General features: G+C 45.5%; 1 protein-coding gene across 1 annotated transcript; it reads left to right on the top strand.

The window, feature by feature from the left end:
- Positions 1–73: 73 nt before the first annotated feature.
- On the top strand, positions 74–19,085 carry THAP12 (THAP domain containing 12). Its single transcript, XM_088140469.1, has 5 exons — positions 74–288; positions 8,111–8,231; positions 11,451–11,558; positions 14,425–14,461; positions 16,230–19,085. Exons 1-5 carry the CDS (start codon positions 200–202, stop codon positions 18,170–18,172), a joined length of 2,298 nt encoding a protein of 765 aa, XP_087996595.1. The 5' UTR covers positions 74–199; the 3' UTR covers positions 18,173–19,085.
- Positions 19,086–21,425: the final 2,340 nt, after the last annotated feature.

Genomic DNA, 21,425 nt, shown 5'->3' with positions numbered 1-21,425 from the left:
CGCGGGCGGGCGCATGCGCGCCTCCGCCTCGATGGTGGTTGGCGGAGCGGCCGAGGAGCGGTGCCTGGTGGGAAGGAGGCGGTGGCGGCGGCGAGTCCTCCCGCCGCCGCCGCTGCTGCTGCCGCCGCGGCGCCTCCGCCGCTTCCCTGGGGCTGCGCGCGGGCGCTTAAAGGGGCCGCCGCCTCCGCCGCGCTCGAGGATGCCGAACTTCTGCGCCGCCCCGAACTGCACGCGCAAGAGCACCCAGAGCGACCTGGCTTTCTTCCGCTTCCCGCGGGACCCCGCCCGGTCAGTGCGCGGCGTGGGAGGGCGGGCGCGCGGGCTGCGTCTCCACGTGACGCGGTTGCAGACCCGGGTCGCGCTCGGCCACGCGTGCATCGCGGGCGGGCTGCCTCGGCGGACCCGGGTGCGGGAAGCGCGAGAGGGAGGGCTCTTTCCGGCAGGGGCTGCCCGGGGGCTGGACTACAAAGCCCGTCGGGCTGCGGAGCGCCGAGGTCTCTTCTGCAGGGGTTGCCCCCTTGCAAACGCCCCCGGTTTGACTCCAGGACTCATTCCTCCTGCTCCCCACCCTGGTGGCTTCCAGAGCTGTTGGACTATCGTGCCCACTTGCATTTCCCAGAGCGGTTGGACTACATAGTCCATTCCCGTTCCCCTCCCTGGTGACTTCCAGAGCTGTTAGATTACAATGCCCATTTCCCACCCTGGTGATTTCAGATCTGTTGGACTACAGTGCCCCTTTGCATTTCTCAGAGCGGTTGGACTACATAGTCCATTCCCCCTGTTCCCCACCCTGGTGATCTCCAGATCTGTGGCTCACCAGGATGGCATGGGTCATGGTCCCAGGCTGGGGAATGGGCACTGTAGTCCAACAATCTGGGAATCACTAGGGTGGGGAAATGGAGGAATGAGCCTTGGGGCATTTGCAAGGGGGCCACCACTGGAAAATGCAGGCACAGCTGGGGGTTGAAGCCCCGCCCCTTTTTAACATGCAGGGTTAACAAGTCCGGGGGATTCCCCTGAGTCCTTGCAGCTGGAAATCACCAGGTTGGGAAACCGGGGAAAAAGTGTTGCAGTCCCGCATGTCTGAAAGCCATCAGGTTGGGGAACTGGAGCCAAATCAGCATGCTGGTTTGGAGAAGGGCAATGTTAGCAATTAGTACCAGAATGCAAAACGTCTGAATATAATGGAAGACCCCGGATTTGCCTGTCCTGGAGGGCCCGAGGGAGGAGCGAGAGGATGATGTCCCTGATAACCCAGGGGTTGCCACACAGGAGAGGGCAAAGTTGATTTCCTAAAGCTTCTTCAAACACCCTGGCTGAACGCACAGAACGTACCACAGAGGGTCGAGCGGTCTGTAGAAAAGCTAGCCTTTGTCCGAACATAGTGTTGCGTTAAACCGTAACATGTTTGAGCATAATCTGCAGTAGTTCCATGGTGTTAACGAAGGCTGTGCGCAGCATGAGAAATGGGTTTGGTTGCACATTTAACACGTGGGAATTCCGACCACCCCGTGCCAGCCTTTCCATGATCAGCCTAAAGCAAAATCTGGGACTGCTTTCTTGTTCCAGGCTTGGAAAACTCAAATGAGTGCTGGGCATAAAAGAAAAAAACGTGCTTTGCTCTCAGCCGGCGTCTTGGAAGTTCTGCCGAACCGTCGTGGCCCAGCTGTGGTTTGGCTGAAGTGAAACCTGGAACAGTTCGATGACTCTGAGTTTCAGCCAGAGGGGTCTGACAGCCATGCAGGGGGAAGAGGGCGCACCCTGCCTCTCCCTCGCCTTCTGTGTGCAGATAACGTGGTTGGCTGAGAGCGCTTTTAGGTCTTGTGGGGGCCCCTGCTATGTGTGGGTTTAGCACTCGTTTGAAAGAGAGCTAGACCTGGTTATGAAACATGGGTTTAGTGGACTTCGAAGAGGGTTAATCCTGTGCTGTACAGAAGGTTGAGTTAAATGGGCAAGTGAGGTGGGTGCCGTGTGTTTCGGGTTCCGTTACCAGTGGGTGCAACACACTTTCTCCATTGCTTCTACCGACAAGGGGGCATATTTTTACCATGTTATTGCTTTGAGGAGGAATGCATAGCCCATTCCTACGACCCTTGGTTACTCTACTGGCTTTTCCTTGCAGCATCAATGATAGAAGTCACTCATTATCAGTCCCTTTATGCTATTGATCGCTCCCTCCCACTTCAACCTGTGCCCCTCCTAGACGGGGGCCTGTCCGTCAAACATCGTGCCCAGCCTCTCTCCACCGAACGTGGCCATGAATCCATCCACGTGACACCCCCTTTCTCCATCAGCGTCTTTCTAAAAAAGAGCAAACTGGCCTAGACCGAACTCAGAAGATGCAAGAAAGCACAGCTGGCCCACGCAGAAAAAGGCACAGGCGTAGAACCTCCTTATCATTCCCTGGGATACATCTCTGTTGTTTAACTGAGATTTAAGGGTTAGGTGAACCCGTCTGGAGAGAAACCTGAGAGGCAGAACGGTCGAGCAGCGAAGCCATTTACCCAGTGAGGTGGTGAGCTCTACTTTGTGAAGTCTGAACGGAGAGACTGACACAATTGTCTTTGTGTGGAATTCACACATGTTGAGTTCACACATGTTGAGCTGGGCAAGCTTCAGGATCAGTTATGGCTTTAGGCATTTTAATACGCCAGAAAATGTCCAGGGCCTTTTTGTGGTGGCATCCTCAAGGTGGAAGGTGAAGGAAGTAAGGTTAGCATCAGGGGCGATCCAGGGAGCAGAATAAGGTGGTCAAAGCCTGAGCCGGAGGGCAACGGTTGATTGGGTGCGTTGGGAGAATTCTCAGTGATAAAACAGGAAAAAAAAAACAAGTAGAAATCTGTTTCTTAGCGTAAGGAAGATCAGGTTCCTTGCTTGATCTTTACTTGGCAAATCTTTGTATGAAAAGGCATAGCAAACACTTGAATTTCTTCATCCTCTCAGCTTATCCAGTCTATGTCCCCAAACTGTCCATTAGGGTGATCAGCTGCTGGCCCTGCATTGGAAGGAGTGTGAGAAATGAACAATCCACTGTTTTCAGCCCATTTGCACATGCAAATCATTGCTTGGCAATGTGGACATTGAGCAAAGGGACAAGCAGGTGTGAACTGTAGTTTTGTTTGCAGATCTTGGGTTCTACCAGTCACATCTTAAGTTAATTAATGGCTTCTGAAAAGTCCAATCCTGGGCATGTATTACAGGTAGTCCTCGACTTACAACCACAATTGGGGTTGGAACATCCACTAAGCGATGCAGTTGTTAAGTGAGTCGTGCCCAATTTTACAACCTTTTTTGCAGTGGTTGTTAAGTGAATCATTGTGGTCATTAAGCAAATCATGCAGTTATTAAGCAAGTCCGGCTTCCCCCTTTGATTTTGCTTGTCGGAAGCCCCCTGGGAAGGTTGCAGATGACAATCACATGACCCAGGGAGGCTGCAACTGTTGTAAATACATACCAATTGCCAAGCACCCAAATTCTGATCACATGACCGTGGGGATGCTGAAACCGTTGTAAGCACAAGGACTGATCGCAAATCACTTTTTTCAGCGTTGTCATAACGTCAAATGGTCATTAAACAAATCATCATAGTCAAGGTCTCCCTGTATGAGTGCTGGTAGTATTAGCACTTCCTTTAAAGTAAGTAAACCCTGTTTCTTGCATTTACTTATAAATGCTTAGAGAAAGTCCTAAAAAGTCTAGTTTGGTAGCAGAAGGTACGTTTTTGCACGTGTGGGAAGGTGGGTTCACTCCACAACATCTTAGATAATCCATGGTTCTTCTCTCTGGATCAGCTTAATGCTTCGAAGACACTTTATGTTGGCGACAATATTTATCAGCATACTGTTCTCAAGGCCTTTCATGCATCTTAATAATAACTGACACTAAACTAATCACATGAGACATGTTGCCGAACTCTCAGAGTAGCCTGTCGGCAGATGTTGCCAGTTCTCACCCTGTAGAAGGGAATGGGTCACCCTACACGAGATTCCTGAAACACTGTCTGCTGATGCAGTAAGAGTGGAGAAGTAAGAATGTTTGCCACCCTAATTGGCCCAGGAAAGGATTGAATGTTCGTTCTTACCTGGGTTTGATCGAGTTCACTTCTAGTCTTTCTCCAGAGACACTCTAAGCATTTCTTCTGTTCTTTCATCTCCTGAAAGACCTCAACAAACCAAGGAACGTCAGGATCTGCAGAGATTAAGCAGCCACCCAGGAACAACCTCACTGAACATTCTGGTCACCTCCATATTCCAAACCAAGCAAAGCACGTGGTGGCATTGCCTTCCATATTTCTAAGAAACATCCCATATTGCTGTTGAAATCCATCCATTTTGATCCATAAAGCATCTTGGGCAGACCAAGTTAACAGATCCTCTGGCCTTTGGGGGATCAAGGTGGCTACTAACCTCAGGTGAACCAGGAAATGATCTGACAACAACTAAGGACTTTGTCCTCCATTTTCAATCCCTCATTAAACTGCTCTGAAGTGATGACAAGATCTAACATGTGACTGCTCACATCTGTTGGGCCAGAAGTTATCTGGTACAGACCCATGGAGGCCGTGAATTCGTAAATTCTACTTAAACCCCATCCCAGGACCTGGAAGTTGAAGTTTTCTACCATGAGAAGGTAGGGAGATTCCAGTCCCAGTCTGGAGACTAGGTAGGAGAAGATGGAAATGAACCTGGTGTGTTGCTTAGTGGGATATTAAAGTCATATTTTCTTTGGGACACAAAGCCAATGCCTGAACTGGATTACTTTGATCTAGTGTTAAGGCAGGGTTTGGTTAATTATGGTTTATTGTGGACTCCTTAAATGGCTGGGGTTTGCTTAGCCATCAGTCATGATTCAGAGGTGACAGCAGCTGGTTCATACAATATACACCAAACCAAAACCAACAAAGCAAAGTGTGACGTGTAAATCCAACCTTTCTCTGGACTGTGTACACCCCTTGTATGATGAATGGAAGCTTCATAAAATAAAGATGTATCCCTACATCCATGAAGGTAAAATATCCAGGAAGACATTAGAATTCATCTTTTGCCGTGCTAATTTTCTGATGGCTGGGATTTTTCTTCTGGAAAAGAAGCATTCCGTTATGGGAGGCCCTCTGTGAAATTAAGCGACAAAGTGGCTGGTGTTTTGTGGTGTGGTTTTTGAGGGCTGGTGGGATGAAGAATAGATTGAAAGCTGGTCTTCTCTCCTTCCAGTGAAATCTGCAGCCTCTGAAGAAATTCTGCAGCCTTCAAGCTCATTGCGGATGAGTTCTGTTGCCTGGCCAAAAGATGCTCGTCTTCATTAAAAGTGTTAATAAAGTGACTTGTGAACAGTGAAATCTACTGATTTGTCAAGAGAAGGGCTGAAATGACTCTGGTATGGGCTCTGGAAATTATCCTCCTTAAGTTGCACTAAAGTCAGGGAGCAAATCCATATTGAATATTGAGATTCCATAAATCAACAGCTCTCTTCCCTTAAACACTTCTGCCGGAGAGCGTGCTTTGGAGTGAAAGAGGAAAAACAAGAGACTTGAGACTATTTTCTTGACTGGTAAGAATGGTTTGAGCTCTGCTGATACTTTAAATATGTGGTTCAGGAGACACCTTGAGGTCTAAACCAGTCTTTCTCAACCTCAGCAACTTTAAGATGCCTGGCCTTCAACTCCTTTCTGGCTGGGGAATTCTGGGAGTTGAAGGCCAGGCATCTTAAAGTTGCTGAGGTTGAGAAAGACTGGTCTAGATCATTGGAGCCAAAGGTTTATTACGGTATGAGAAGCCTGTTTTGTTGTCTTGCAAAACTACACAGAACAGGAGATATAGCTTAGCACTGTAGTCACTGGGCTTATATTTTTACTACTACTTAGATTTCATTTAAAGGTAAGGAAAAATGGGTTGATAATAAAATTTGCACAACCGTGGAACCATCCACCTATAGAGGTTGCATGTTCTCTGTCTCTGGAGGCTTTGAGGAACAGGTGGGGCAGCAACCCCTTGAAGATGCTTTAACCGATTCTTCTGCCTGTTGCAAGGAGTTGGTATCTTCCAACTCTACCATTCTTGATTCTGTGATTCTAAAAATTCTGTAGCTTTGTTTTGAGAAACAAGAGACCATACAGTGTCACAAATTGCGTGGGATCGTGCAGCTGTTCGGAAAGGAATGAAAGAGGAGACGTGATCAAGAGAAAAAGGCAAGTCAATTATCACATAAATGGCAACTCAACCCGTCTGGGAAGAAGCGTTTTAAGTCCTCCAAAGAGGCTTCACCTTCACAAACTTGCTATAAAGGAGGCTGGGAATTTCCTCTTGCAGTTTCTAAAATTCTGTATTTTCCCCAGGCTAGCATTAAAGAAACGTTTTTGAAATCTGTGCCTCTCTGTTCTTGGCCAGCTGTGTGGCGCTTGATATAAATAATTTCATGAGTGCTTTGTTCCTTAAACCAGCGGTTTTCAATGTTTTTCAGGCTGTGGAATCGTGTGCGTTTTTTTCTTTTTTCTTAAATCCCAGAACCCCTGATCCAGAGGCAAAGCTCTAGTGATAGAAATTTGGCTGTGTTTGAGTCAACTTTATTTTTTTTCCTCTTAAACTCTTGTGGAGCCCTGTTATGTTCTGCTGGAATCCTAGGATTTCCATGGAACGTGTTTGAAAAACCCTGCCTTAAACTATCCTACAGGTTATGTAGGCTTATTGTAGTTCAAAAGGTGGAAGCGTTGAGCTGATCCTCAAAAGCTATGCTGGTTAGACCTGGTTTGTAAACGAAAGAGATGCCACCAGGAAGTTGGAAGAAACGTCCCAGGAGAAGATGATGGCAAACCACTTCTGTAGTGTTGTTAAGAAAGGAACATGACTAGGAGCCCACTAGATGACATCCCTTCGCAGAGCGTGGCTGATCTCAGAAAAGCTAAGCAGATTTAATTTGATTAATACATTGATGGAAGACACCAAGAATGTCCAGGGTGGTAGGCCAGACTGGGAAGGTGAAAAGCATCCAGAAGCTGGGCTAACTCCATGGATGTATTTCTGAGGTCCACCCGGACTCAAACTCAACTCCAGGACATATTTACTTTTTGTACATTAGTAGGAGGGGCAAGTCTTGATCTGCCTAAGACAGCTGGATCGTTTTCTGGTTCTTCTCCAGAAAAATGAAACCCATGCTGGTCATTGCTGCAGTTTGATTTGGTGCTTTGGAAGAATAATGTCGCATTTATCAGGACGTTCTGCAGGGAAGAAAGTATTGTGGTTTGTAGGAGCGTCTGCAGGAAGGATCAGCAACGTCAAAATGGTGGGCACGATCGGGAGATTGAAGCCCTCACGTGCATATTAAAAAAAGGCAGGAGAGACAGATCCTTTTCTCTTGAGATGTATTTCTTTTTCTTCAATCTTCGTATCAAAGGCTGAAATATTATTGGAGAGCCTAAATAATCAGACTAAGCTGTTTTATCTCAGAGGGCTAAAGATTGAAACTCCATTTCCACTATAAAGCATAGGATGACATTGTAACATGAGTAATAAAATTAATTTGAGGTGTTGATTTAAACAGCAATTTATTGTATTCACAATACTGATTTTTTTTAAAAAAAATCGTGTTAGTGCTGACCTTCTGACTATAGTGAATGGAAATCAATGCATTAGAAAAATATTTCCCCAATTTCTGATAGTTAAAGCATTTTTTGCACCAAAATTGGTGGTTCATTTCATTCTGTCCATCCTCAGTCACCTCTGAGATTGATTTTTATAGTGCCTTAATGTGCAAATGACTGAGAATTTACTCTGTTAAGCTTCTGCATGGCTCACTTATTTGGCATTTTCTCATGCAGAGTTGCAACAGGCTGCCGCATCTTGATCCGGATGATCCGACTACATCTCCCTGCTTGGCTGATCCAGTACTCCTAGTGTAGAAACATTGCAGAAATTCCCACTTCTCACAGAAACAAGATGCTCTTCCCAGACCAATCATTCATGCAGAGTTGCAGCAACCACTCCTCTTTAGTAGGCTCACAGGATACCATGCGTGATTAAACCTTTCTTTTTTGGCACCCAGTTTAGGAATTGTTTGTCTGCAAAACTTCCAGGGGACTAAAATATTTATATGTGTGTTTATCTGTATCTTTATGCAGGTGCCAGCGGTGGGTTGAGAACTGCCGAAGAGTTGATCTGGAAGACAAGACTCCAGATCAGCTGAACAAGCATTACAGGCTATGCGCAGAGCATTTTGAAACTTCAATGATATGCCGAAGCGTAAGTGGAAGGAAGCTGTTGACTGCATAACACAGTGTTTCTCAACCTTGGAAAGGTTCCCAGAATTCCCCAGCAAGGCTGGCCGGGGAATTCTGGGAATTGAAGTCCACACCTCTGAAAGCTGCCAAGGTTGAGAAACACTGGTATAACGTGTATCTGAATTCCTTTTTCCCGTTTTGCACTCTGTCGACAGTAAAAGACAATTTTGACAACTCAGCAGGAGGGTCATACTAAGCAAAAGCCATTTGTGGCTTGATTGATTGTAGTTAATTAAGTAGCTCCTTTGCTGGTGAGACCGTAAAGCCCCTAGATTTTTGCAGGAACCTGGAAGACGTGGATTATATTCCATCTTCTGCTGTGCATGCTCGTTTGTTTCAGCAGTTTTGTGCCCTGTTGGGATACTTAAATACCGACAGTCCCCTACTTACGGACAGGTTACGTTCCAAGACGCTGTTTGTAAGTCCGTTTTGTCCATAAGTCCAACCAAATAAAAAGTAAAAAAAATAGGAGGAGGCAGGGCAGTGGTGTGGGCAGAGGAGCCCCATCTTCTGCGGCCAATGCGTCGCCAGGAGAGGGGGTGGTAGAGGAGGAGAGGGGAGCGAAGGACGAGCTGGTGGGCCGCAGCACGCTCCGTTGCAGGGTGAGGCAGGAGATCTCTGCCCCCTGTCCTCTGCCACCACTCCTTCTCCTGCCTCACCCGGTGACAGAGCACTCCACGTAAACTAACCCTTTCTGAAAATTCCAATTCCAATGCAAACGGAAGGCGGGAGAAGATGGGAAAGGGTTAGTTTGTGGCACACTCCAAACTAACCCTTTCCTGCCTTCTCCTGACTTCCAGGCCCAACTTCTGGCCCGACTTCCGGGTCCATCTTGTTCGTATCAGTGAAAATTCGCAACATGAAAGTTCGCAAGTAGGGGACTGTCTGTATAAAAACATGCCGGGGTGATGGGAGTTTAGGGAAATCGCTGCTGTATGTGAAGGGGGAAAAGCCCTGGCAGAGCCTTCTGATTGGAACGACTGAATTGCAGTGAAGTGTCTCGTCTGCGACTCTCCCGGGAGAAATTCTGTCTCTCAAATCAAAGAGCATACTGTACCCCCATCTGGGAGAGAGGGGTGGCATGTAAATTTAATAGTAAATACAATAAACAAATATTTTTTGTTTTAGAGAAAACCCTCCCAATGTTTTCTCTAAACATTTGCCTTTGAAGTAGCCGAGGGAATTAACTTGCATGAGAAATGCAGAAGCAGGTCGGTTTTCACTCCACCGGTCCAAAACAGATTCCCGACTTCCATTTGTCCCAGCTGATCCTTTAATTTTTTTTTAATAATATTTTATTGAAATTTTAAAGTTACAAAGTTAAAAGTTAGAAATGAAAAAGAAAATTGAAAATACAAATTATAAAGAAAAGGAAAAGAAAAAGTGAGATAAAGTAAAAGAAAAAGAAAAAAGTTATGAAAAATGGATAACTTCCCATCTACCAGCTGATCCTTTAATTGTAAAGAAACACAGAGTTAAATCTCAGGTAGGGGTTCAAAATAATGGCACATGCGTTGTAGCATCCCCACGCAAGGAAGGCAGTTTTCTTTTTTCAGCGTAACGTCCGACATAAGAAGAAGGCCGCTCCGTTTGCGTGATGATTTCAGGACGCAGTTCTCAGCCTGTCGCCCCTTTGTCTGTAGGCACCCAGGGGAGTCTCCCTTATAGCTAGCAAAGTGAATTAACGTAACGTGATTCCCAGAAAATTAAGTAAAAACCCAGGCAGAGGGCCGCAGAAAATAAATGAGGCTTTAATTGGTGGTTTCCAGCAAGAAACAAGCCAGGTGGGCTGGCTGGCTTGTTTTTTGCCAGCAAGCAAGGGATCGGATGGGCTTGATGGCATCTGAACATGAAGCTTTGAAGGAACAAACAGGGTGTCAGAAAGAGGGTGGCCCACCTGCTTTAGAAATTAATCCCACCCACTATTTGCTTTAGCCCAGTGTTTCTCAAACTGGGCAACTTTAAGACAGGTGGACTTCAACTCCCAGAATTCCCCAGCAATTGCCCAGTTTGAGAAACACTGCTTTAGCCCCTTCCATATACAGTGGTACCTTGGGATACGAACGCCTCTACTAACGAACTTTTCGGGTTACGACCCGCTCCGGCCGCAAAAATTTACCTCGATGTGCGAACTCCGCCTCGGGGTACGGTCATTTTTCCACCCTGACACGTGGTCTGCGGCCATTTTTCTGCCCCTGACATGTGGTCCGTGGCCATTTTTCCGCCGCGCCATGCGGCGCCCGGCCGTTTTCGCACCGCGCCCGGCCGTTTTCCCGCCCCTGACGCGTGGTCCGCGGACGCCAGAATGGATTAACGGTAATTACATTGACCCTTATGGGAAAATTTGCTTCAGGGTGCGACCAAATTCGGAGGGCGGAACGGATTAACCGGATTTACATTGAACCCTATGGGGAAATTTCCTTCGGGTTATGACCAACTCAGGATACGCCCAGAGTCACGGAACGGATTAAGTTCGTATCCCGAGGTACCACTGTATACTACAATGCCTGAAACAAATGCCTGTTGCACAGCTGTAGCCCTCAACGAGGATTGCAGAGCATTAACATAGGAGGTGAATTGCTCCTTGTAATTTAAAATTTGCTGGCCTCTAGGTACCTGATGCACGGCATAGTGGCTGTGTGGCATAGCTGTGCTACCGCAAGCCCCTTGGTCTTGAGTTTTGAACTGGATGGATGGGGTCTGTCTCACTGGAGCATTTCACTTGGTTCTGCTCTGGATTCCTTTTCAGTACGGCCCAAACGTTTCCCTCTTATTCGCACATGTTCTAATGCTTCTCAAGGGTTCTTTGCCCTTAAAGAACGTAAGAACGTGGCTTAAAAGGCTCGCAGGGGGTAGTGGTAGCCAAAGTTGGTGAAAAGGAAAAGGAAAACCGTGAAAGCAAATTACCAGGATGTGTTCCTCGTGGTGCCTTGTGCACCTATGTGCAGGAATGTACTTGGAATGCAAAATCTATTTTTTTCTTGGTACTTTTCCCTCTAAAAAAGCCTGATTTTTTAAAAAAAATAAAAATAGAAGGTAAACAAAACATCCCCTCCCCTCCCCTCCCCTCCCCCCTCCCTCCCTCCCTCCTTCCTTCCTTCCTTCCTTCCTTCCTTCTTCCCCTCCCCACCCCACCCTTCCCTTCCCCTCCCTTTTTCTTTTCTTTTTTTTTCTTTTCCAGAGCCCCTACAGGACAGTTTTACGTGACAACGCTGTGCCCACAATATTTGACTTGACAAGCCATTTGAACAACCCACACAGCAGGCACCGCAAAAGGATTAAAGAGCTGGTAAGTATGGCTCAGGCTATAGGTCTTTGGTCATAAATTCCGGTTGATGGCTATCTTCTAAATCAGTGTTTTTCAAACTTGGGCACTTTAAGAAGCATGGACTTCAAATCCCAGAATTCCCCAGCCAACATGGCTGGCTGGGGAGTTCTGGGAGTTGAAGTCCACGCATCTTAAAGTGCCCAAGTTTGAAAAACACTGTTCTAAATAAAAGGTCTCAACGGATCAGAATGATAGTCAGAAGAGGTTGTAGGTAGGGGTCCCCCAATCTTTTTCTTTTTTAAATAATTTCTATTAAAGAAGTTTTCAACAGAATAAAAACAGTACACATTTTGAATTGAAGGGCACAAGAGAAAAGTAATAAGAAAGTGGAAAAGAAAAAACGAAAAAGAAAAGAAAAAAGTAATAAAAAAATGGCTTCCAATCATCCTAACAACAGTTAAAAGTCCTGTACATTTATATTTTACCCTTTCTAAGGCTACATCATAATTTCCTTCTTTCCATAATTTCCCTTTCTAATCTTCAATAAAAATCACCAGTTCATTTTTTTCCCCTTTTTTTAGCAAAACGTCCATCAGGGGTTTCTAGTCACTTATAAATGTAGTTGTTGATCTTTCTCTAATCAAACAAGTTAATTTTGCCACCTCTGCTAGTTTTACCATCTTAACCAACCATTCCTCTGTTCTGAGTATTTCAGAGTCTTTCCATTTTTGCACATGTAGTAGTCTCGCAGTGGAGATCATATATAAAAATAGTCTTCCATGGCTCTTTTCTAATTGTCTGTCCATTAGTCCCAGCAAAAAAATTCTTTTTTTCAGTTGAATATTAGTCTTTAAAATTCTTTGTATCGTTGTATGTATTTGAACCCAAAATTTTCTGGCTTTTTTATAAGTCTACCAAGCATGATAAAATGACCCTTTATATTGTCCACATTTCCAACATAAATTTGAAGTACCTTTATACATTCTAGATAATTTTTCCGGAGTCATACACCAGTGGTACATCATTTTATAAAAATTCTCTTATAAAATTATAAATAAATAAAATTATAACATAGTGTGAATTTCAACCCTTTCAGTCACATGTTTTCCCACTGTTCCAACAATATGTTGTAACTAAAGTTCTTAACCCATTTTGTCATGCGCTCTTTCACTTGTTCTTCCTCCATTTCAAGTTTCGGCAAGAGTTTATACATTTTAGCAATTACATGTTCATCATTTGTACATGATTCAGCTTCAAATTTTGTCTTCTGCTCAATTCCAAATGTCCTATTGTCTACTTTAAACCTTTCTCTCAACTGTGCATATGAAAACCATTGAAATCTAAATCTGTCTGCAGCCAGCTGCTCTCTTGGTTTCATCTTATATTCTCCATGTTCCTGTTCTAACAACTCTCAATAGGGTAACCCAGTCTTTACTTGGTTTAGTAGGTGGCGTTCGGTTATGCTGAACTGTGGGGAGGAGAGGAGTCCTGAAGTTAAAATGTGTTGTTGTTCCTATTCTTTTGATCATCTACCTCAAGCAATTCACAAAAATACAAGACCAGCGTCACGGGCTAAAGCAGTTGGTTAATGTGAGACAACAAGCTTAGAATCTGACTGCCCCAGTCTGTAGCACATGGGTTGGGAAACTTAGCAAGATGGGTGGGGTTGTCTTATGTGCCTGGCTCAGAGAGAGATCCTTACATCTGAATTTATTGTTTTACTGTGAGAATCTAGAAGAGGCTATTCAAGACAGTGGACAGGTTGGAGGGCCAACCGTCAGTGATAACCAGATTTGTGGGACTTGTTAAGAGCCTTCTCCAGCATGGGGTCTCAGAGATATCAAGAGTGCAGCTTTAGCTACTATGGCCGGTGCCCTGCTAGCTGGGAATTATGGAAGTTGTGGTCCTAACACATGGAAGAGTGCTAGGTTGAGGTTCAGGCTGGCTGAAGTTAGAGCATCAGTGTGAACTGTTTATCTTAAATCTGAGGAATCACCTACCGTCTAAAGTTATTTTGCTAAATGTCCTATGACAGTCCAAAAAGGCAAGTCTTGACATGGTCCAGAGTCATAAATTATGAGTTGGGTGACTGTATAGCTTCAGTAAATAAGTAAATACAGGTAGGTCACGATTCCTGCGTGTTTGAATAATGCAGTATTCAATTTAGTGCGGATTGAAATTGATACCAGGTTGCATTTAATGCGACCCAAAATTCAGTTAATGCAAGGTTAACGTGTGTGCAATTGAGGCAAGCACGTGGGCAGTTGTGGTTGGGGTGTTAGGCGCTGCTCATCTTCATGTGTGCAAAATGGAGAAAAGGAAGATTCTTCCAGAGGAAAACACTATAAGTTTTAAAAAAAATGTTTTTATCAGTGTAAGCTTCTTTTTTTTAAATTTTGCTTTTTATCACTACTCTGTGACTTTGTTAACCAAAAATTTAAATTATAAGTATATCCTTTTTAGCTCTTACTGTAATCTTTCCTTAATGTACCTATAAAAATTGATGTTTAAACATTTCCATTGCCTATTTCCACCCAGCTGGGACCCATTACCCTAATTTCCATAGAAATATCTTCTAGAATAGTGCAAATTCGAATCATGCAACCGTTTTGTGGGATTCGTTAACTCACTCATTGAGACCTACCTGTACAGAAAGTGTGTGTTGCGCTCTAAAATAAAATCATCTCTTTTTCTATAGGAACTGTGCTATCTGTCTGCTCAAACTGCCCTGCCCAAGGCCACTGTATTGCTTTGAACATTAACCCTGGCAGGATTCAAACTCTCGGTGTTCAGAAAATTAGTACAGAATTTCTTTGAATTGTGGTGTTTCTGGAGACAGATTTCTCAGGTGCATCATTTAAAAAACCTCTCCCTTTTCTGTCCCCAGAGTGAAGAAGAAATACGAACATTAAAACAGCAAAAGAGTAAGTTTATTTATTTATTTAAATAAATCTATCATATTTATAAGGCCACCCATCTCACACAAAGTTAAAGCGCTGATTCTTAGAATTGGATGGCACACCAGTGCAATGAAGCTGTGTTAGCCTTCCTCTGGAGTTGATTTCACATCAGCCCCACGAGGTCGACCAGACCAGGAGATCAGCTCCACAGGAAGACTAGAGCTTCCTTCATTGAGATGGACTCCAAGAACAGGATCTTGCAGGAGCGCTTGTGCTGGGCCTCCATCTTCTCCTCATGCTCCGTTGAACCAGGGAGGGGTCTGCCTGAGCCGCTTCCAAATGGGATCTCACTTCTCAGGACTTAAGTAAGAGCCCCTTTGGCTTAGGTGACCATTTTAGCACATCTCCATCAAGGTCATCTTCCTTACTCTCTACAGTACCAGATGAAGCAGGCTTTAGTGAGGGCATCCTGTTTTCCCTTGTCTTTCCCACTCATGTCTTTGCTCCTCCCAACTCTTAGAAAGTTAAAATAATTCCTTCCTTCCTTCCTTCCTTCCTTCCTTCCTTCCTTCCTTCCTTCCTTCCTTCCTTCCTTCCTTCCTTCCTTCCTTCCTTCCTTCCTTCCTTCCTTCCTTCCTTCCGTCCTCCCTTCCTTCCTTCTCTCTCCTTCCCTTCCTCCCTCCCTCACCTCTTCCCTCCCCTCCCCTCCCTCCCTCCCTTCCCTTCCCTTCCCTTCCCTTCCCTTCCCTTCCCTTCCCTTCCCTTCCCTTCCCTCCCTCCCTCCCTCCCTCCCTCTCCTTCCCTCCCCATCTTTGTATCCCACCCTTCTGTTTTTATAACAACTCAAGGCCCTTTTTCCCCTTTCTTTACTTTCACATTGTTTTTCCTATATTTGATTGGTCAGGCATTTAAATAAGCACGTTTGGGGTCCAGCCTCGCTTTGAACAAGGAGTCCTGTGGTTTTGCTCATCCCAACAGATGAATGGCTGCCCACGATGGGCAGCTCAAGCATTCCTAGGCCCTGGCCCAGTCTCTGGGCCTGCCTGTGTCTACCCACCCCGCTGGGCATTCATTTACTTCAGTTGCTATGGAGCCACAGGCTCTTCTTAGGCAAATAAATATCCCAAGGGCTAGTGGTTCTTAAACGGGGGGTGGGCATATCTTGGGAGTAATAGAGCAATTTGTAATTGCTTGTTTGGCAGTTGAGGACTCAGTCTGGGAGTGCCGCTGCTGAGTCGCTTGCATAAAGCAACAGAGTCTGGTTTTTTTGTGTGGGTATTATTCAGAACCAGGGAAGGTGTAATTGGGTCAAACAGTTTAAGAACCACCGCCTTAGATGACGATGATGATGTTGTTGTTATTATTATTATGGTGGGTTGCATAGTCAGCCAGATGTTTAGACTGGAGTTGGCATTTTTGTCCACCTATCGAGTCCTTCCCCAGGACCAGGGATAGGCAGATCTTGTTCAATGGTGTTCGAGGCATCGTCGCAGGATGGAAGCTGTTGCAAGTCACACTGCCTTTTGCAATGGACTGATGGTGATGTGTCAAGGCCAATGGTCTTTAAGGGGTGCTCCAGATGTTTTGGGATTGCCCCTAAAGCGCCTATAACTGTTGTTGTTGTTATTATGTGCATGGCTGCTCTCTTCTAGACTTTAATAAATCTAATTAATAATAATAACAATAAGGACACTACTAAAGTATTTAGACGCCTCAGTATTTTAAAGAGAGTGGTTTGGCATTGCTAGTGTGTCGTCATTAAATATACTTTTTCCCATTTTCCCTCCCCTAGTTGATGAAGCTTTTGAACAAGAAAAGGCAAATCCAGAATCCAAGAACGACATCCAGAACCCAGCATCAGAAGAAGGCCGGGAGGAGCCAGTCGAAGATGATGTCCCGTTAACCCAGGAGGAGAGGGAAAACAAAGATTACCTCAAATCTTTATTTGAAATTTTAATTCTCATGGGCAAACAAAATATCCCTTTGGACGGCCACAATGTCGACGAGCTCCCCGAAGGCATTTTCACTCCGGACAACTTCCAGGCCCTCCTGGAGTTCAGGATCAATTCCGGAGACGAGGTCCTGAGGAAGCAGTTTGAGACCACGGCCGTGAACCTGGCGTATTGCTCCAAAGCGCAACAGAAGCAAATGCTGGAGATCTGTGAGAACTGTGTGCGAGAAGAGATGCTCAGGGAAGTTCGGGACTCTCAGTTTTTCTCCATCGTCACCGACGAAGTGGTGGACCTGGCGGGCGAGGAACACCTGCCGGTCCTGGTGAGGTTTGTGGATGACGCTCATAACTTGAGAGAAGAGTTCATTGGCTTCTTACCGTATGAGGCAGACCCTGAAATCTTAGCTGTTAAGTTCCATACTACAATTACCGAAAAGTGGGGCTTAAACATGGAATATTGTCGGGGTCAGGCTTATGTCGTTTCCAGTGGGTTTGCTTCTAAAATGAAGACTGTGGCTACGAGGATCTTGGAAAAGTATCCCCAGGCTGTTTATACCTTGTCCTCTTCTTGTGCCTTGAACATCTGGTTAGCCAAATCAATTCCCGTTCTTGGCATTTCCATTGCACTGGGAACAATGGAAGAAGTCTGCTTGTTCTTTCTCCAGTCCCCTCAATTGTTGGCTGGGCTGGACAACATCATCTCCATTCTCTTTCACAACAGCGAGGAGAAAGGGAATTTGCTGAAAGAGATCGCCCATTCGCACTGGACAGGCCGGCATGACACCTTTGAGATTGTAGTTGACCTCCTCCAGGCCCTGGTGCTATGCTTGGACAGCATAAATGATGCTTCCATCCCATGGAACAGCTCTGTGGCGGGACAAGCGTATATCCTTTCTATGGCACTAGCAGATTTTGACTTTGTGGTCACGGTGGTGATTATCAAGAACATCCTCTCTTTCACCCGGGCTTTTGGTAAGAATCTCCAGGGTCAAACTTCAGATGTTTTCTTTGCAGCCAGCAGCTTGACAGCCGTCTTGCATTCCCTCAACGAGGTAATGGAGAACATCGAGGTGTATCATGAGTTCTGGTTTGAGGAAGCCACCAACTTGGCCACCAAGCTGGACCTCCCCATTAAGCTGCCTGGGAAGTTTTGCCGAGCCCAACAGGGGAGTTTGGATTCTGAGATCACCCCGGAGAATTACTACAAAGAAGCACTTAGCATTCCAACGGTGGAGCACATCATTCAGGAGTTGAAAGATATCTTCTCGGAGCAGCACTTGAGGGCGCTGAAGTGCTTGTCTCTAGTGCCTTCGGTCATGGGACAGCTCAAATTCAATACCTCTGAGGAACATCATGCCGATATGTACAAAAACGATCTCACGAACCCAGATACCCTCTCCGCGGAACTTCATTGCTGGAGAATCAAGTGGAAACACAGAGGGAAGGACATTGAACTTCCTACCACCATCTATGAAACCCTCCACTTGCCCGACATCAAGTTTTTCCCCAATGTCTACTCATTGCTTAAGGTTCTCTGCATCCTCCCCATCATGAAAGTGGAGAACGAGAAGTTTGAAATTGGCCGACGACGCTTGAAGGCCTACCTAAAGAACACGGTGACCAAGCAGCGGTCGAATAACCTTGCCCTGCTGAACATAAACTTTGACATCAAACATGACTTAGATTTAATGGTGGACACTTACCTCAAACTGTATCCAGAGAAAGCTGAATTCCAAGAGGAATTTCTTCCTTCCCGCAATTCGGAAGCGGTCCAGGAGACTTAACAGAATGAGAGGAGTGGACAACCAGTAGGGTTGGGATCCTTCATTTTGCCTTTTACAGAATAAGGGTGGGGGGATTCAGCACCCCGCGTGAAGTAAAGCATCAGAGCAGGCTCCCTTTCATTTTAGGCATGCCTTGAAACAAGCTGCAGATAATTGATCCAGCTCTGTTTTTGCAGCTGATGTCCTGTTCTCAGCATAAAACACTCAAGTTCCTGTTTTGTTTATCCCCGAGAAAACCCGGTTCAGAAAGACCATGTGGATCCTTGCCTTGTGCTCAGTAATGGAAAAGTTCCTGTATGGAAGAGGACCTGTATTGATTGCTAATTTCCTTCCTCTTCCCCCACACCCCAGCCCTGGAAAAGGGAAATGTAAGTTTGGAAAATGTCTGGTATTCTTCTGAGTGTCTACACCGAGGGTTTTAAATGTGGAGACTGATCCAGTTCACCGAACCTGGTTCTCATTTCTACAAGGCTTCTAAGGTTCTTTCAGAAGAAGGGGGTTTGTGAGTTCAGAAGCATGTTTTAAGAATTGCAGCCGTTTTACTAATCGAGGCTTGCTTGAGTTGATCATCTGGGTTCCCTTTCTGTCAGATTTGGATGCAATCAGAAGAGAATGTGGTCCCCCCTCATGAATGAATTAAGTTATCTTGTCAAAACAATACCTTGCAAACATCTAAAACCATGGCCAGCCAGACCTACGTCTATATTCTTATTCATTCTCTGTGGCCTCCAGGATAAGAACTAACTTGGTGAGCAGGCTCTGGAGTTTGTTCGTTGGTTTGTTTTTTTAATGTAGAAGTCATACAGAAACTTTTCTGCAAATATTTTTTGGCCAAAACAAAAAGAAGGAAAAAAAAAAGAAAAATGAATTTTTTTGTATAGTTTATTTCCATGCAGAATAAAATGTGAATTTGCTATTTTGGTAGTAGCAGTTGGTTGTAGAGGGAAAGGAGTCCCTGCCTCTCTAACTGGGCTTGGAAGCTAAATCAGGGGGGGCGCCTGTTTAATACTTGGATGGGAGACCACTGGGTTATCTCAGAGTGGTAGGCTAGCCTGGGAAACACTGCTGTTGCCAAGAAAACAACAAGGATGTGGTCATGAAGTCACTAGAAATTGCACTGAACTCCAAGGAGATTCCTTTTGTAATAATCTTTAGGCCATTTTCCTCCAGATTGAAGGAACAGATACAGGAATTTATCGCTGGAAACTGCTGGGTTTGAAGTCCAAACCTCTAGAGAGAAACCAGGTTTGAATAAGTTGTCCGAAAGGTTCCCCCCAAAAGAGGGAGAGGTCTCCTGAATCAATGGTGCTCCAGCGATACCATCCAAGACCTCTTTCACGGGTGTCAGTAAAGGAACACCCTCTCTCTGCCACTGTTCCCTTGGGACATGCCAAGGAAGAGCGGGATTCTTGCAAATCATCCTTGCCTTGTAATAAGGGGTGGGCAACTGTTTTAGCAACTGGGGGGGATCAACCAAGAGCCACGACAGCAACGGTGCCACAATTCATTCTTTGAGCATGTTAAGCCAAACAGAAGACTTATTTATGTTTTCTGTTGGAAAACCTGAAATTGCTCTGATTTGCATCATCTGCCCAGATTTATTGGGGGGGGTGTGGCTCTGAGGATTGTGAAGAAGCTTCTGGTTTTTGATTATCTTCTCAGCTTGCTGGGGGGCCCCGAAGGCTGAATTTCACCTTTGGGTAGTGTGCCAGGATCATGTTCCAAGAAGGCCAGGAGCCAAGACAAGGAAATGTTAAGGATTGCCAACATCTTGACAAGACAAAGTCAAGTTAAGGATTGCCAGTAGGATTATCCTTGTAGAGTTAATCATTTCCCCTTCCCGTCTCATCAGAGATGACCATTTGCAGCAGGTTTGGGGGGTTGACTCAAAAGATTTAGGGCACAAAGGTGGTCATCCCAAACCCTACTAGCTTTGAAGAAAACCAGGGTCCTGCATAATTGCAAAGCAAAGTGATCAGAGAAGCGCATCACTTGGTTTTATCCAATGAACCACTAGGTAGCACCAACGTCCTACCTCTCAGCTCATGAGCAGGAATTTGTAAGCTTCTATCACTTCCTTTTTGGTCCCTCTTAAATAAAACATTCTCCTTCTTCCCCCCCCCTTCTAGATTTGTGGTCACTCCATTCCCCAAAGTGGGGAACGTTGGATGAGGAGAGGGGATTCCAAGCAAGCAAAATAAAATGGATCAAATTTGCCCAGAAAATTCCACCGACGTGTAAGAGTTTCATGTGGGCGTCAGCTCAGCCTTCTCTTATCCCAAGGAACGGACCGTGCCCACAACACTTCTATTTTATATTGGTTGTCATAACTTCTCTGCCCTTGCTATTATCCTGTGATAGAATCATAGACTGGTGGTGTTGGAAGGGATCCCAAGGATCATCTAGTCCACCCCGTGGAACGTGCAGGAAAACCTGGGAAGCCATCCTCAAGAGATGGCTGTTTGGTTTCCTCTTTGAAGCCTCCATTGTGGGAAGACTCACAACCTCCAGAGCATCTGAAAGAGCATCATCTGCTCTGTCCATTTTATTCCACCTTAATTTTTAATTTCTAGATCAGGGTTTCTCAACCTCGGCCAGTTTAAGATGGGTGGACTTCAACTCCCAGAATTCCCCAGCCAGCCATGCTGGCTGGGGAATTCTGGGGGTTGAAGTCCACCCATCTTAAAGTGGCCGAGGTTGAGAAACACTGTTCTAGATCACCTGAAAAACAGAATTCCAGGGAGGCCTAGCCAGCATGGCCAAAATAAAGGGGTAATCACAACTAAAATCACAACTGGAATAAAACGACATGCTGTGTATTGCCATCCAACATCTGCAAGGCACCTAATATCCTACTTCTAGCCCAGCCTCATCCATCCCGATTTCCAGATGTGTGGACTTCACCTCCCAGAATTCTCAGCGCTGGCCTTGCAGGCTATGGAATTCTGGGTGTTGAAAGCCACATATTTGGAACCCGCCCAGACTGGAGAAAGACGCTATAGTCAGAACCCAGGAATGGGGAATTTGCGCACCTTCCAGTATTGTTGAGCTATAAAAAGCAACCAGCGTCTTCCACGCTGACTCTGCTGGTTAGGAGCGAGCATCGTAGGTATCTGGTACAAGCCGTGATGACATCACACGCATGACGTCATTGCCCAAATGGTGCCGTGACACCCTTGACGTCACTCGTCTTCTCCCATCTGCAGACGACCACGTCAAGAGTATCTAAGGACGTTTCGAGATTCTTTTGGGT

This window comes from Python bivittatus, unplaced genomic scaffold (assembly GCF_059951505.1).
Source record: "Python bivittatus isolate LINGU-HERP-01145 unplaced genomic scaffold, Pbiv_v1 ctg000340_np1212, whole genome shotgun sequence".
NCBI lineage: Eukaryota > Metazoa > Chordata > Lepidosauria > Squamata > Pythonidae > Python > Python bivittatus.
This window is presented reverse-complemented; position numbering and strand designations above follow the sequence as displayed.

Excerpts from the sequence above, each read along its gene's own strand:
- THAP12 (XM_088140469.1), top strand. The coding sequence starts at position 200 with ATGCCGAACTTCTGCGCCGCCCCGAACTGCACGCGCAAGAGCACCCAG. Across the intron at positions 8,232-11,450 it reads CTTCAATGATATGCCGAAGC|AGCCCCTACAGGACAGTTTT; the intron begins GTAAGTGGAAGG and ends TTTCTTTTCCAG. Across the intron at positions 11,559-14,424 it reads GCAAAAGGATTAAAGAGCTG|AGTGAAGAAGAAATACGAAC; the intron begins GTAAGTATGGCT and ends TTCTGTCCCCAG.